The sequence below is a fragment of the Ruditapes philippinarum genome, unplaced genomic scaffold, assembly GCF_026571515.1.
Source record: "Ruditapes philippinarum isolate M1 unplaced genomic scaffold, ASM2657151v2 ctg1952_1_1_1_1, whole genome shotgun sequence".
NCBI classification, from domain to species: domain Eukaryota; kingdom Metazoa; phylum Mollusca; class Bivalvia; order Venerida; family Veneridae; genus Ruditapes; species Ruditapes philippinarum.
The window spans coordinates 121054-136407 of record NW_026851518.1 but is presented as its reverse complement, the minus strand read 5'-3'; the positions used below and the strand labels follow the sequence as shown (position 1 = coordinate 136407).

Genomic DNA, 15354 nt, shown 5'->3' with positions numbered 1-15354 from the left:
GATTTAAGGCTACTTCTCATAAAATTGGATTTAAGGGGTCTACTCCTAAAATTGGATTTTATGCGACGACTCCTAAAATTTGATTTAAGGCCACTTCTTCAAAATTTGGATTAAAGCCGACAACTCCATTGTCCCCTTAGCTACATAAAACCATATTTAAGCCTCATTATCACACAGTTTTTACGATTAAATTGCAACAAAGAAAACTAATTGTAACCTTTGTCCTCATAGCCACACAACCCCCTATACCTTACCCACCCCTTTCTCTTAAAAAAAACGACAAAAAAAAACAAACAAATATAGGCACGAACTGACAGGTAGACGGACGTACGGACACACAGCCGGACGGACAACGCCAAATCTATATATCTTAACCTTTGGCAGTGGATAATAACAAAAACAATGTTTTGACTTAATAACTTTAATTTCAATATTTGATAATATTGTTTACAAATAATGTTTTGACTAGTGATAAACTTTAATTTCATTACTGGACACATAAAAAATAGTTTACAACAAAACCGTATGAAAATACTGTCATGTTTTTGTGTAACCGTTTTGTAGTACCTTTCTAACATTTTGTACGAGTATAATAGAGTCTCCAATGGTATTAGTTTTTCCTATTGGCGGTAAATCTTGCACCGTTTCTAATAGCAACATTTCAAGATCAGGTTCTTTACAACTTTCGATAACTAAAGTCCGTCTCAACACACTGTCAGAAATAATGTAAAACTAGAAATGTGTCCATAGGACACGGGTGCCCCAACCGCGCCACTGTTCTGTCAATCTTTTTACTAAGTCAAGGGAAATAACTCTACAAATACAGGATAAATCCACAAGCGAAACCCCAGGTGCAAATCTAAATATGCTGAGCAACCTGCCCGTAAGGTTTAATGAATATGTCAAATCATTTTTGAGTAACTTGCGACACAAGTTGAAAATTGCAAAAATTTTCTAAGTGAAGGGCAATAACTCTAAAAATACTAAATAAATCCAGACGAAAGACCTGGTGCACAACTGCACATGCTGATCAATATTCCTGTAAATTACATGACTCTAGGTCAAATACTTTTTGAGTTACGTGCGACACATGTTGAAAACTGCAAAATTTTACTAAGTCAAGGCAATAACTCTGAAAATACTAAAAATATCCACACAAAAATACCCAGGTGCACAACTACACATCTGATCAACATTCCTGTAAAGTTTCATGACTCTAGGTCAAATATTTTTTGAGTTACATGCGACACAAGTTGAAAATTGCAAAATTTTACTAAGTCCAAGGGCAATAACTCTGAAAAATACTAAAAATCCAAACGAAAACCCGAGGTGCACAACAACACATGCTGATCAACATTCTGTAAAGTTTCATGACTCTAGGTCAAATACTTTTTGAGTACATGCGATACAAGTTGAAATTGCAAAATTTTACTAAGTCAAGGGCAATAACTCTGAAAATACTAAAAATATCCAGACGAAAATACCCAGGTGCACAACTACACATGCTGATCAAACAATCCTGTAAAGTTTCATGACTCTAGGTCAAATACTTTTGAATAACATGCGAAACAAGGTGAAAATTGCAAAATTTTACTAAGTCAAGAGCAATAACTCTATAGAAACTGAATAAATCCACAAACAAAACGCAATGTGCACAACTACACATGCTGATCAACATTCCTGTAAAGTTTCATGACTCTTAGGTCAAATATTTTTTGAGTTACATGCGACACCAAGTTGAAAATTGCAAAATTTTACTAAGTCAAGGGCAATAACTTCTGAAAATACTAAAAAATATCCAATAACGAAAATACCCAGAGTGCACAACAACACATGCTGATCAACATTCTGTAAAGTTTCATGACTCGTAGGTCAAATACTTTGTTGAGTTACGTGCGACACAAAAGTGAACGGACGGACAGACAGCGGACAGAAGACAGCGGAACGGACGTGAAAGGGTAAATCTAAATGCCCGCCAATAACTGGGCACAAAAAATATTATTGATAATGTACGAAGGCCCACAAGTGACATTACACATTTTTGGTTGTTGTTGTTGTCATGTGTAATTTATTTCGTTTTTAAACGAACTATTAATTTCTTTATTTTATACAATTTGTCGTTTGAAAAGAAATAGAACAATTGTTAAACTATCTTAAACACATATCTCATTTCTTGATCAATCCAACATGTCTTCTTATAATATTTAATATACATATATTTTCCTGTAAATTTATTTCTGTTGCTAATGAGTAGTTTTCACTGTGTGATTATAGCTTTAGTGAGTATATTGATTATTTCTAGTGTGTAATATCGTCAGTGTGATTTGTGCTAAGTCAAGTAATGTCCTCTTAGTAATGTAGTGTCCTTGCGTGATTTGTGCTAGGTACGTTATGCCGTCTGTGTTTTGTGTGATTAGTGTGTCATGTCACATCTGCAGTCTAATTTTGTGCTAAGTTTGTAATGCTATGTGTTATTTGTTTGCTTCGTGTATCATTATCTATGTATGATAGTGCTATGAGAGGTGGTTATTGACTCGTGTCACGGGTGATGTGGTTGGTGTGGGGTATTTTTGGTGTGATGTGTGTATCTTTGGTGTGTGTATCTGTGTATTGTGTGATGTATCTGTAGTGTATGTATGTGTTGTGTGATATGTTGTGTATTTGTTGTGTGATGTTTGTATCTGTAGTGTGTGTATGTGTTGTGTGATGCGTGGTGTGATGTATGTGTGGTGTGTATCTGTGGTAAATTATGTATGTGTGGTGTGATATGTGGTGTATGTGTTTTTGTTTGGTGTTATATGTGTCTGTGTGATGTATGTGTGTTTGTGTGGTGTGATATATGTTTGGTGTGGTGTGTGTGTGGTGTATGTGTGTGTGTGGTGTATGTGTGTGTGGTGTATATGTGTGTGGTGTGTGTGTGTGGTGTATATGTGTGTGGTGTGTGTGTTGTATATGTGTATGTGTGTGTGGTGTATGTGTGTGGTTATGTGTTGATGTGTGTGTGGTGTATATGTGTGTTGTGTGTGTGGTGTATGTATGTGGTATGTGTGTGTATCTGTGGTATATGTATGTGTGTTGTTTGTGGTGTGGTGTGTGTGTGTGTGATGCATGTGTATTTGTGTGGCTGTGAGATGTGTGTGTGTTGTATGTGAGTGTTTTTAATCCGAAAGATTGTTATCAATTTTATTGGAGAACGGGGGATCGAACTCGCAACCCCACTGATTCGTAGTCAAGACAGTGTTACCACTGGACCACAACGCCCGTTCTGATTTAATTTTTACTTTATTTGGAAAGTTTTCCTATAACATTAGACATTAATAGCCAAATAACTGGTTATACAATCGAATTTTAACACCTTTAGTATAGCTTACAGTTTTGAACGTTTTAAATGTATTGTAATTAGACAGTCATTGCCCCTGAGGGGTTACAATATAGCCACCATTACAAATCAGTTTATATTTAAACATAGCAAGCATCACTTAATAAAACAAACAAGACGACTGCTAAGCTATGTATGCCCTGTATCGGAAAAAGGCCCTTTTGGCTGAATTTTTCCTGGATAACTTACCAGTAATTACCAGTTTCTCCATAAGTGACTAACTACTGATCCCACATGATTTCAGGATATGCAGTGAAAGACAAATTTAATGACCATTAGGCTCAGTATCCGAGACCAATTATCACGCTTGATAGTATCAGTCATTCATTTATTGCAGTTTGGATCATAATTAATGAATATCCGCTTCGAGGGTACCTACCTTTTTTGGCGATATCGAGACTCACGTAATGTTATTTTATTCAACGCGTTCAACTTATTCAGTAGCGCTCATACAAGTATAAGTTATCCTCTATTCCTGTAAGTGATTTAAACAATATTGTCATAATTATTATTTTGTTTTGTTGAAAATCATTAATACCTTAAATGAATCGCATAAACGAAACGATAACAACATTAAAGGCCCTTTATGCCACCGAAATATTTTTATTTTAACTTCTCAAAACCTTTTCTTTTTATTTTTGGTGTACTTTTCATATTTTTCATGTGTCGCCTTTTTAGCAATTAGTGATTTATTAATGTGTATGGTAGTCAAAATACTACTTTGTTTATATTTTGGTACCTTTAAGACAAATTATTTCATGTTTATTGCTATTTATTGAGGTAACAAACATCATTTAAACGTAACAAAATTCAGGACACTGCTGGGTGGACTGTAAGCAAACAATGCCATCGAGTACGTCACGTGACGAAGAAAGACAGAAAGAATTATGCGACAAAACGTTAGAGTTAATTCAACAGTACTTAACAGATGCAGAAAAAAACTGGATTGGAGGGCAAATGATATGACTTTAAAGTTTTTAAAAAATAATAACAAAATAGAAAGTATTGTTATAACATTCGTTTTCTCGTGGCACTTTAATAGACTACGAACAACTTGTTATATTTGGTGATGGTTCTGAAAAAAAATCGTTTTATTTTCTGTTAAAAATGATGGCTCTGAAAGAACAACGTTTCTTCAATATACCTGAAGAGCCTAACAAATATACAAACATTTAATTATGAAATAAACAGAATCGTTTAAGCAACTAGATACAATATGAACGTGTAGTCAAATATAACTGTAAACAAAAAGCATCTTAAAATCAATTTACAAAAATGAACAATCCAGAAATCATTATTGGATCCAATCTTATCAATTTAGCCTCGAGTACAAACATTCCATATCAGATAAAAAATTAGAAATTAAAGAGTTTATTTTTTATATATATATTTATAAATATATACTTGAGAAGCGCCTCGTTCAATATAGGTTGTACTCAACAATGTATAATAACCTCATATCATTATTATATATTTGTATTTACAGAGGTAATGAGTATATATTTTTATAGTGGAATGTTTTTCTTCTTGATTGCATACCCATTACTTTAATGATTATTCCATACGAAATTCTTTTGGAAAAATAACCGTCCTCATTGATATAAATTATAAAAATGTCTGAGGTGAAATTAACGAACGTCCATAAGGGACCATTATTATAAGATAATAGGCAACGTGATGAAACAATTTACACGGTGATATAAAGACTTATTATCAATTACTCCATAATCATAAAGCAATTATCATTTTCGAGTGAAACAGTTACTGTCTGGGATAACTAGACATGATCAATTGTTTCATGGTTTATAAAATAGCCCTATGATTTTTTCGATACGTTAATCAGGCTGGAAGCACAAATGGTTAAGGGTAAATTGAATAAAAATTCTAAAGGAACCTTAACAATGATTGATTTCATTCCAGGAATAGTATCTTTTTGAGATGATTTGTCTTGTCTTGAAAGAATATGGTGTTATCGTGTAGTCTGGTTAAAACAAGGTTTCAATAGGTTCTTTCTTATATGCTTTCAGCTATTCGTCCTTTCATCGACCTTTTAATAAAATGTTTAGCTTCTTTCTTTTTTAAATCTGATGGCAGGGTAGACTGGCCTTGCTCTCTTCTTGTGGCAAAAGCGAATCATTTTCGTATGGTGTCTGATTTGAGATGCCGGATTTTCGCCCCTCAGGGCCCCAGGCAAAAACATGAAAATACATACGACAAAGTGGTTATATTGCAAAAAATCAGCCACGATACTGTCGTGTCCAGTATGGAAAAAAATTTAATGGTCTTTTAACAGCATGGATCCTGATCAGAATGCGCGGATGCGCAGGCTGGTCTGGATCCATGCTGGTCGAAAACGCACTATGTATGTGTTGTCATGGCGCGGCTTATTTTATGGTTATTCTTGAAAATGAAGTTCGCGAATTATCTGAAATTAATTTTGCACACAAATCATTGGTGTGTATCAACCTACATCAATGGTTTAAATGGCCAGTTTATGTGGAGATAATCTTAATTTTGATAAAGCATTTCGAAACTTGAATGGCAATAAATCTAAATATGGTTCAAATCTAAATTCTGTTTTAAATTGCTTATAGATAAATAATATTCCACATTCTTGCAATCGTTGGAACCAGTTTTGCTTAAAAGTATCAATTATCCGAGCTTTAAAAAGTAGATGAAATTTACCTAAATCAACACTGTTTGTTACAGTATGTATATAATAAATCAAGACTATTTTAAAGATCGCAAACAGTGTCACTTAAAATAACCATGTCGTCTGCAAAAAGCATTAGAATAAAAGTAATATCATCACCACTGTCATGCCCTCTTTGTAAAAAAAGCTCAAGATCATCAACAAATAATGAGAACAATAAAGGGGACATAACCTCTCCTACAGCACACTCAAAATAGTCCGAATATGAGTTACAACCTTTGATACAAACTTTAACTTGTGAATACATGTCCCTTAATATTCTAAATAATTTTCCATCAATACCTCACTTATGCAATTTTAGCCATAGGCCGTTTAAATACACACTATCAAATGCTCTTTTCATATCAACCATGCATACAACAATACAAACGTTTATTTTCATTTAAAATCTTATGTACAACAGCGTTTAATACAAATGCTGCATCTACCGTAGAACGACCCTTGCGAAAACCAAATTGAGCATCGCTTATGATATCATTTTCTTTTCGGACCAATCATTCAGTCGTTTATTTAAAATTCCAGTAAAAGATTTCGATAGGCAACTAACAAGTGTGATGCCTCTAAAATCCCGTACATCGCATGGGTCGTTCTTTTTGAAAATAGGCACTATAATACCGTTAGACCAATCAGATGGAAAATGTCCAGAATTCAAAACTGCATTAAAAATATCTACCAAATGTGCCGAAAGTATATCATAACATTCTATAAAGTACTCATTTAATAAATTATCACTACCACAAGCTTTATTTCTTTTTAATTTATTAACAATAAATTCGACTTCAGTAGTTGTGATTGGCTTATCTAACTCCTCAAAACTTCACCTATTTGCATCAAAATCATATTCACAGGAGTTTGAAATTCATTTTGTAAACTTGAAAAATATTTCAAAAAATTATCTACAGTTAATCTGCCTCTTCCTTTCTCATTTTTTCTACGAAAAAACTTCCAAAAGTCTTTTGGTTTTGAATGACTTTTTTTAAAATAATTTGTGGAAGCAAAAAAAACTGCATTTAGCAATTATATTGGAATCTTACAATTGATGTGTAATCCATTAATGATTGTTAGTTTCGTTGAAGAAATGCGTACTACTAATATTTGAGCACTATGGTATGAGTACCCTGTGTGTAAAACATTTTTTAGTCAGTTAAACATTAATTGCTTCCATAAATATGATCGTCATGTCTAAATATGTAAGTAGTTTAGTGACATACAAAATATTTGTTTCAAGTATTTTATGTTTAATGAAGTCGTGATTTAATAGCATTCTTTTTAGGAATTAATTTTTTAGATATTTTGGAGAACAAATTAATCTGCATATAGAATTACATATCAATACAGTCATACTCTTTATTAGTGTGTTTTTTTTTTCTTTTCCAGCCGGATATATATTAATCAATATAAACGCCATTATTGTCCAATTAAAATCAACGTTTTACAACGTGTTTTATTATATGATCTAAATATAGCTACAATCTCATTGGTCCAAACAGTAGTCAACAGAACTTTTTATAGAATCATATTCACTAGGTTTAGTATCATATTCACTGACTGAATCGGATTTTCCCAGTCTAAAATAGATTGAGACTCATATGTAATGATCACATATCGTAGACGGTATATTACGCGTTTTCATTTTAAAAAATGTTGCATTTTGTTCTTTGTCATCTATGTCATCTTCCGGTGAATATCACATCATATTCAATGGCACACTAATCAATAATTGTATAATGTTTATAAACTATATTATACACGTAATGCAAGCAAACATCCAACTCATTTCAAAATATATGTGTTTAAAATCTTGCTGAACTTTTGGGGAAAACACTGAAATGATAGCTTTTGTATTGATTATTCAATATATATCCTGGCCAAACAATTCACCAAGGTGTCTTTTAACCTCATTAGTATTCGTCTGGCATTGGGATAAGGTATTACTACAGGCTGCTTCTAGTACAACATGATAGTTTTTATTGACCTTTAATATTATTCATTCTGTTTTATTATACAATTATTGACTAGTGAGCCATTGAATGTGGTGTTATATTCACCGGCAGATGGAATATTGTCTGAGGCGACATTTTTATCTTAGGAATATCAAATTCAGCCACTGACCCACAGTGAATATGATTTTATAAATAGTTATGTTAACAATTGTTTGGACCAATGAGATTGCAGCGCTATATTTAGATCATCTAATAATAATGTCCATAATATACCATGATTTTATTATTTTATATATCAAAGTGATATATATACATTGATATTTTTAGAATATGTTTACATATATTACTGGGAAATTATCATGATTGTACATTTGGTGTTTGTACTGACTTTTGTTAAGATAAAATGTGTTTGTACATAAAACATTAATATTTTCGGGATATTTTGTGCAAATTTTCATTTCAATGCTTATTCGATAACGATAGAGATATACTTAAAAAATTCTTAAAATTGTAATCTTTTAACCATTTACAAAACAGTCACAGCGACACTCTGATGTGTTATATTTATTTTTACTTCATTCTATCAAAGCTCTTTTGTGAATTGTGTAAATAAATTGGCTTTTTGTAAAGCAATTCGTCATATATTTGTGAACAAGACAATGGTATACATTAGATGTGCTAAGACATCAAATGGTCCTATGCCTTATACACAGATTGACTTTAAATTATGAAAATGAATCTCAAAATTTGAGTTATCTTATTCTATAAGTATTTTGATACGTTCATATTCAAAAGAGAAAACCATTTCTGCAGATATTCAGCTACGTGTCTGATGTCATGGAAATTGTTAGTTTTCGTGTTTTTTGATAAATTGCTTGTTTTGACTTCAGATATTACAAAATGCATAGTCATTGTAAAACAGCATCTTTTCTTTCCATTCAGTTGTCTTTTTTTCTATATGAATACATTATCCATTGTGTTTGTCACTGTATACGACTTGCAAGCTTATACAGAGCGTGGCTGTAAATCATTAGCAAATCCTGTCTATAATATTAAATGACTGTGAACAGTGTCAAAGAATATGGGCAAAAAAAATTCTGTATTCTTATTGAAGAAAAAAACGTTAAACCGAAAAACGAGAAAGGACACTCGGAAACTTTATGTTTTCCGTTCGTTTGACTGAAAACGTGTACTACGTTACGGCAGTGATGATGTCTTAAGAATGTAAATCAAAATAGTTTAAAATTACTTGTTGATGACCTTTAACAGCATTATTTACATTTTGCTAGGTACTTTTGTGACACGTAACTTTACATTCAGCACTAATTCAGCACGAATTTCTTAATGTTAATAGCAGCTAATATGCTCTAAAACCATTATCGTAACGTTATAAAATCCATGCTTTCCCCTTTTATAGAATGAAATATTTATTCATTTCTGCCTTTGATGCAAATTTAATTGAGCCGCGTCACGACAAAACCAACATAATGGGCGCAGTCTGATCCGGATCCATGCTGTTCGCTATCAGTTTCTCTACTTGTAATAAAGTTTGTAAGCGAACAGCATGGATCCTGATCAGACTGCGCCCATTATGTTGGTTTTGTCGTGACGCGGCTCAATTCATGTTATACCGGTATACATTTTAGCCAATTGAAAACAAAGATATTGATATAGAAATAAAACAATATTACATTTTGTTATGCCAAGGAATGCCGTCACTAGACATGCGAGACAATTGCGAAAACATAAACTCATTTATATCTTTGATATTGATTCATTTTTGATTTGTCAGAATGTTTCGCCAAGCTGCGCTCCAGCTTCATTTGTATTCGTCAGACACTATTTCAAAATGTTATTACATATTCCTATCTGACAACATGACGGTGTAAATTCAATTCTTATTCTTGGCAGAGAACCTAACTGACACAAATGATGAGTTATTATTAATGCAATATGTTAAAAGTATTCCACTACAATGTGGGGAAGGGGTTTATACCATTTGATGTAGGTTGATACAAACAAATGACTTGTGTGCAAAATTAATTTCAGATCATTCGCGAACTTCATTTTTTCAGAATAACCATAGAAAAATTTCGCTTACAAACCCTATTACACATAGAGATACTGATAGCGAACAGCATAGATCCTGATCAGACTGCGCGGATGCGCAGGCTGGTCTGGATCCATGCTGGTCGCAAACCACGGTAGAGAATCACGTGACTTTTACGGTTACGCGTACAGACAATATGGCGGCCTAAAATCCTCGCTTCACATGTGTTTTCAGGTAATTCTTTATTATATCCCTTTTACTTACATACGAGACCTGTTGCAGCCTACGCAGAATAAAAAATTGTTGCCGCCTATACCTTATTTTCCAGAACAGAAATTTTCAATGTGGACAATTATTTTTCGGGTAACATTCACGCAAAATTTGTATTTTTTATGAATTTGATTAAAGTACGTCGCGTAAGCAAAGAGAAAATGTTCATAGAATTTCTTTATTTGAAAATGTAAATATTAGGCATGTTAAATGTTGACTGGTCATTTTCTATTCCATTACACGAGAGAAAAATGATTTGGGTAACTCCCACGCGTACTTTTTTTTTGATAACTCCCACGCAATATTTTATGTGCAAGCAATATCTATGCAGGTTATAGCCTAGATATTGATTGAAAAAAATCATGATTCATGCATTTAGCATCAAACTTTCATAGAATTTTGAATAATATAAAAAATACCGCCAATAGGTCCTTGATAGAATTAACCCAGCAGGCACATCAACGTTGAACAACGTAGAAGTATGGTCAGATTTCAACGTTGAAATAACGTTGGATTTATGTTCGAATTGGAAAGTTTAAGAAACGTTGAAGTTTCAATGTCATTTCAACATACTTTAATTCTAATATAAAGCAAAGTACTGTAACAGAGTTTAACAAATAAAATCAAGACACTATTAAATACTTCAGCTATTTTATTTCAAAAATACAGTTCAAGTGTAGCTTAAATTCAAGCGATTTAAAAGTCCTTTTAGTTTAACAATTAAGCTACAATCTGTTCCAATCTACCACTAGTACTTCTTCTAGAGCTCTCTGGGTATGTCTTAAGTGTTTTATGATGGTGTTTGAATACTTCTAATAAATAAAATAAGAAGTTACTAGTTAAAATTGATTTGGTCAATCTCAAATTATATATACAAATGTATATTAATCAACATAGTGATTTGTTTTATCTTAAAATGCTTATCTCAAAGATTTACATAATAAAAAAGCATAGAAATTAAGATACAGCTGAAGTTTCATATTGACAGTAAATTATGTACAAAAAACAACAAAAACTTTTTAAAAAGAAGCTATTTAAGTCTGACCTATGATTGGTAAGAAAAACTGCTCCCATCAGTTACGTCAGCATTTTCCCAAGAACAGTCCTTTCCATGTTAAATTTATGGTATAGAAGCTACAGCTGTAATACTCTAAATTTCAGCCAGGGCCAGGATCTAGAATATAAAATAGATTTATTATTCCCTATAAATTCACGGCAAATAAACTTAAATGTTATTTAACCTTAAACAGTTTAATCAATATTTGTTTTGATAATGCAATGGATATAATGTATTTTTCAAACTAATTCACACTTAATTTTACTATCACTAAGATATAAAATTAATACAGCTAAATGACGAATCGTCGTTGGGCGTAAATTATATGGGCCGAACAACACTTCATCTGCTTATAGGTTACAATAATATGATAAATAAATTTCAAAAAGGCATGGCTTGTAAAATCATAAATTGCCAAGGACATCAATAACTTCGCGTAAGGCCTACCAAACCCAAATCATTCAATTAGGTCGCGTTTTGATACAAAAGTCTAAAATATTAGAAGGTTTTTTATTTCCGTTTTTATTAGTATAAATACAGTTGTCATTTTTCATATTTTACAGATATGGAAGGTTCCATCTCGGATATTGTTTGTGATAAATGTGGGAAACATTTCATTCACGGATAGGTCTCAAATATTGACCACATGAACAGTCTACACGGCACAGGACCTTATAAATGTTGTGGTAAAACATTTTATAGCCCAGCAAATCGGAAACGTTACGGGTTTTACTGTTGATATTAAGATGACATTCAAACATAAGTCCTCTAGATTTTATTACCTAGTTTGTAAAATAAAAGACCCATTCTAATAGTCTTAAGGTTGTTTTCTTTTATGCTTTAGATTTAAAAAAACCACAACATAATAATGTTAAATTTGAAAAAAGTTGGTTACATAAAAGACTAAGTGATAAAATGATTTGAATGTCTTTAAAATCTGAATATTACGAATAACAGTAAAATGCCATACCTGTCACGTTTCGATTTGCCACAACATTTACAAGGTCCTGTGCCGATTAGCCAGTTTATGTGGTCATTAAGGCAAATGTTTTCCAACATTGTGTAGATAAGGTTAAATTAAGCCAAGTTATCTTTTTAGAATGTTTACGGTAATAATTTCCCTTTAAGGCCAAACCAAATCTATTGTGGTGTTATGTGTTCATGTTTGTCTTGGTTCCTTTTGTATGGGTGATTAAACTGGTTTTGCAAGTTGAGTGATGGATGATTGGTTTTGGTATGCAAGTTATTTTTAGAGGATTTGGTTCGAGGATAGCTAATATTTTCTTTGGTAACTGACCACTCCTTTCATTGCATTCAAGGCAATAACATCTCTGACATTATAAAGATATATTATTTCTTTATAGAAATATTGATAGATTTATTATTATTCATACAATTATTATTTTGAAGATCTCATCTATTTAAAGCCTGGTATGTATATATTTATTTTAATTGTAATTGTGAAATGTTTATAATGTATATATTGTAATTATTGCAATTGTGAAATATGCAATTCATGAATTTTCTATTGTATAATATTTCTCTTTGCTATTTGTATTATAATCATTTTATTTTGTTATAGGTTTCTTCTACACCTGAATAAATATATAAACATTATCAAAGTGTTTATTATTGAAGAAACCCCCCACTACAAATTGGCTCCCCGACAAAGGACAGGAAGAAGAACCAGGCGAGCTGTTCTCTGGTTGGAGGCCACCGGGAATCCAGCGGCAAAGACCAGGACGATCCCAGAAAACCTCACCGCGGCAACTAAGAGCAGCAGTAGAGGAGATCTACCATTTACCTGACTTATATATGATTTCAAAATCATAGGCAGACAAAGCAGCAATCCAACGATGACCTGTCGCGTCCAACTTAGCAGAGGACAGGACATAAGTTAAAGGATTGTTGTCAGTAGAAACAAGAAATTGGTTGCCATAAAGATAGTCGTGAAACTTATCACAGACAGCCCATTTCAAAGCTAAAAATTCAAGTTTATGAGCAGGGTAATTACGTTCACTACGTCTTAAACCTCTGCTGGCATAAGCTATGACATGCTCTGAGCCATCCTGCTCTTGAAGTAACACGGCCCCTAATCCAGACCCACTCGCGTCGATATGGACTTTAAAGGGTTTACTGAAGTCAGCAAAAAGCAAGAATAGGAGGAGAAGTAAGTTTTTCCTTAAGAGTATCAAAAGAAGATTGCTGGGCATCACCCCATACCCATGTAGCAGTCTTTCTAGAACGTTTGGACTTAGATTTGGGAGAATTACCATGACCCTCAAGTAAGTCATTAAGGGATTTGGCCAACTTTGAATAATCCTTAATAAATCTCCTATAAAAACCTGCAGTTCCAAGAAATGTCCTTAATTCTGCAATGTTCTTAGGGACTGGCCAAGAAGAAATAGCAGAAGTTTTCTCAGGATCAGTAGAAATACCATTCTCAGAGATAACATGCCCTAGATAAGAAACGGACGTTTTGAAAAATTCACACTTAGAGCCTTTAAGTTTAAGACCATGAGAAGATAAACGTTGAAAAACATTTTCAAGCCTAACAATATGCTCCTCAAAAGTTTCAGAAAAGACCAAAATGTCATCAACAAAAACAAGACATTCACGCAAAAGAAGGTCACCCATGGCACGTTCCATAACTCTTTGAAAAGTAGCACCTGAATTAACTAATCCAAAGGCAAGCCTATTGAATTCATAAAAATCCAAGGTTACCAACAGAAAAAAGCAGTATAGGGCTTTGAATCTTCCTCCATCTCAACTTGCCAGTAACCACTGCGTAAGTCAAGTTTAGAGAAAAATTTAGATCCCACTAAAAGGTCTACAGTGTCGTCAAAACGAGGAAGCATATAGGCATCTTTTCTTGTTCTTGAGTTAAGCAATCTAAAATCAATACAGAACCTAAGTGAACCATCCTTTTTCCGAACAAGAACAACATTAGAAGAGAAAGGAGAGTCACTAGGCCTGATGGCACCGCAATCAAGCATATCCTTAAGGTGCTGCCTCACCTCTTCATACATTCCAGGGGGAATTTTTCCTGTAAGGCTGCTTTGAAAGGGGCGTCATTCATTTAAAACAATACTATGGCGTGTGAGATCAGTACAACCAATATCAGTTGATCCCTTGGAAAATACATGATTCCAATTGCCTAAAACTTGGCGAACACGCAGAAGTTGCTGAGGGGACAGATTCTCAGTATCAATATTCAAACCAAGAGAAGATAAATCTGGCTGTGAAGAAGTAGGGTTCACACCATTAGAAACAGAATGAGAAGAAGCAAGGTTGTCTAGCACTGTAACTTCATTAACCACACAAATGTTAGATTTCGGCTTAATAGTCAATGTCCTCGCAGTCAGATTACAGATGCGTACAGGCACCTTTGCATAACCGCTTTCATTGGACACTGAAACTATTTGTGGCCGAACAATATATAAAACATCTGCATCAGGGTTTTCAGTCACAAGCTTAGTATCACTAGAGATACCTCTAACAAGACCATTAACAGAAATAGACTCATACGGTGCAACTGTGATAGGATGGTCATTGGTAGATTTGACTGTGTGAGGCTTACAAACTAAACTGTCAAATGCTGATTGCCAAACTTGAGACAAATTTGAATCGGTAGATGAAAGTTTACAGAGCCTGATAACATTGGTACCCAATATCACAGGACAAGATATGTTTTTATGTGTATCAGGGACAACTAATACAGGCACAGGCAACTGAAGGTTTAATTCCGGTTATAGCAATCGGAACTTCAATGTACCCTAAAATATCTAAAGATTGCCCATTTGCAACTGAAATGTCTAAGTTGATATTGAAATCTGTCAAATTCAACAGTGGCGGTCTATTTGACAATGACAAATAAAATGAGTTTGATACTGTTTGAAACCATTGAGCCAGTATCAACTAGAGCTATGGCTGAAATACCAT

The 15354-nt window shown here is 33.3% G+C and overlaps 1 protein-coding gene across 1 annotated transcript in view; it reads left to right on the top strand.

Annotated features, from left to right (window-relative positions):
• LOC132719607 (uncharacterized) overlaps window positions 1-13186 on the top strand; it is a 30851-nt gene extending 17665 nt beyond the window's left edge. Inside the window, exon 2 of the mRNA XM_060703795.1 lies at window positions 13051-13186. Coding sequence (XP_060559778.1) covers window positions 13051-13186 — 136 coding nt within the window. The remainder of the gene's footprint in view (window positions 1-13050) is intronic.
• Window positions 13187-15354: the final 2168 nt, after the last annotated feature.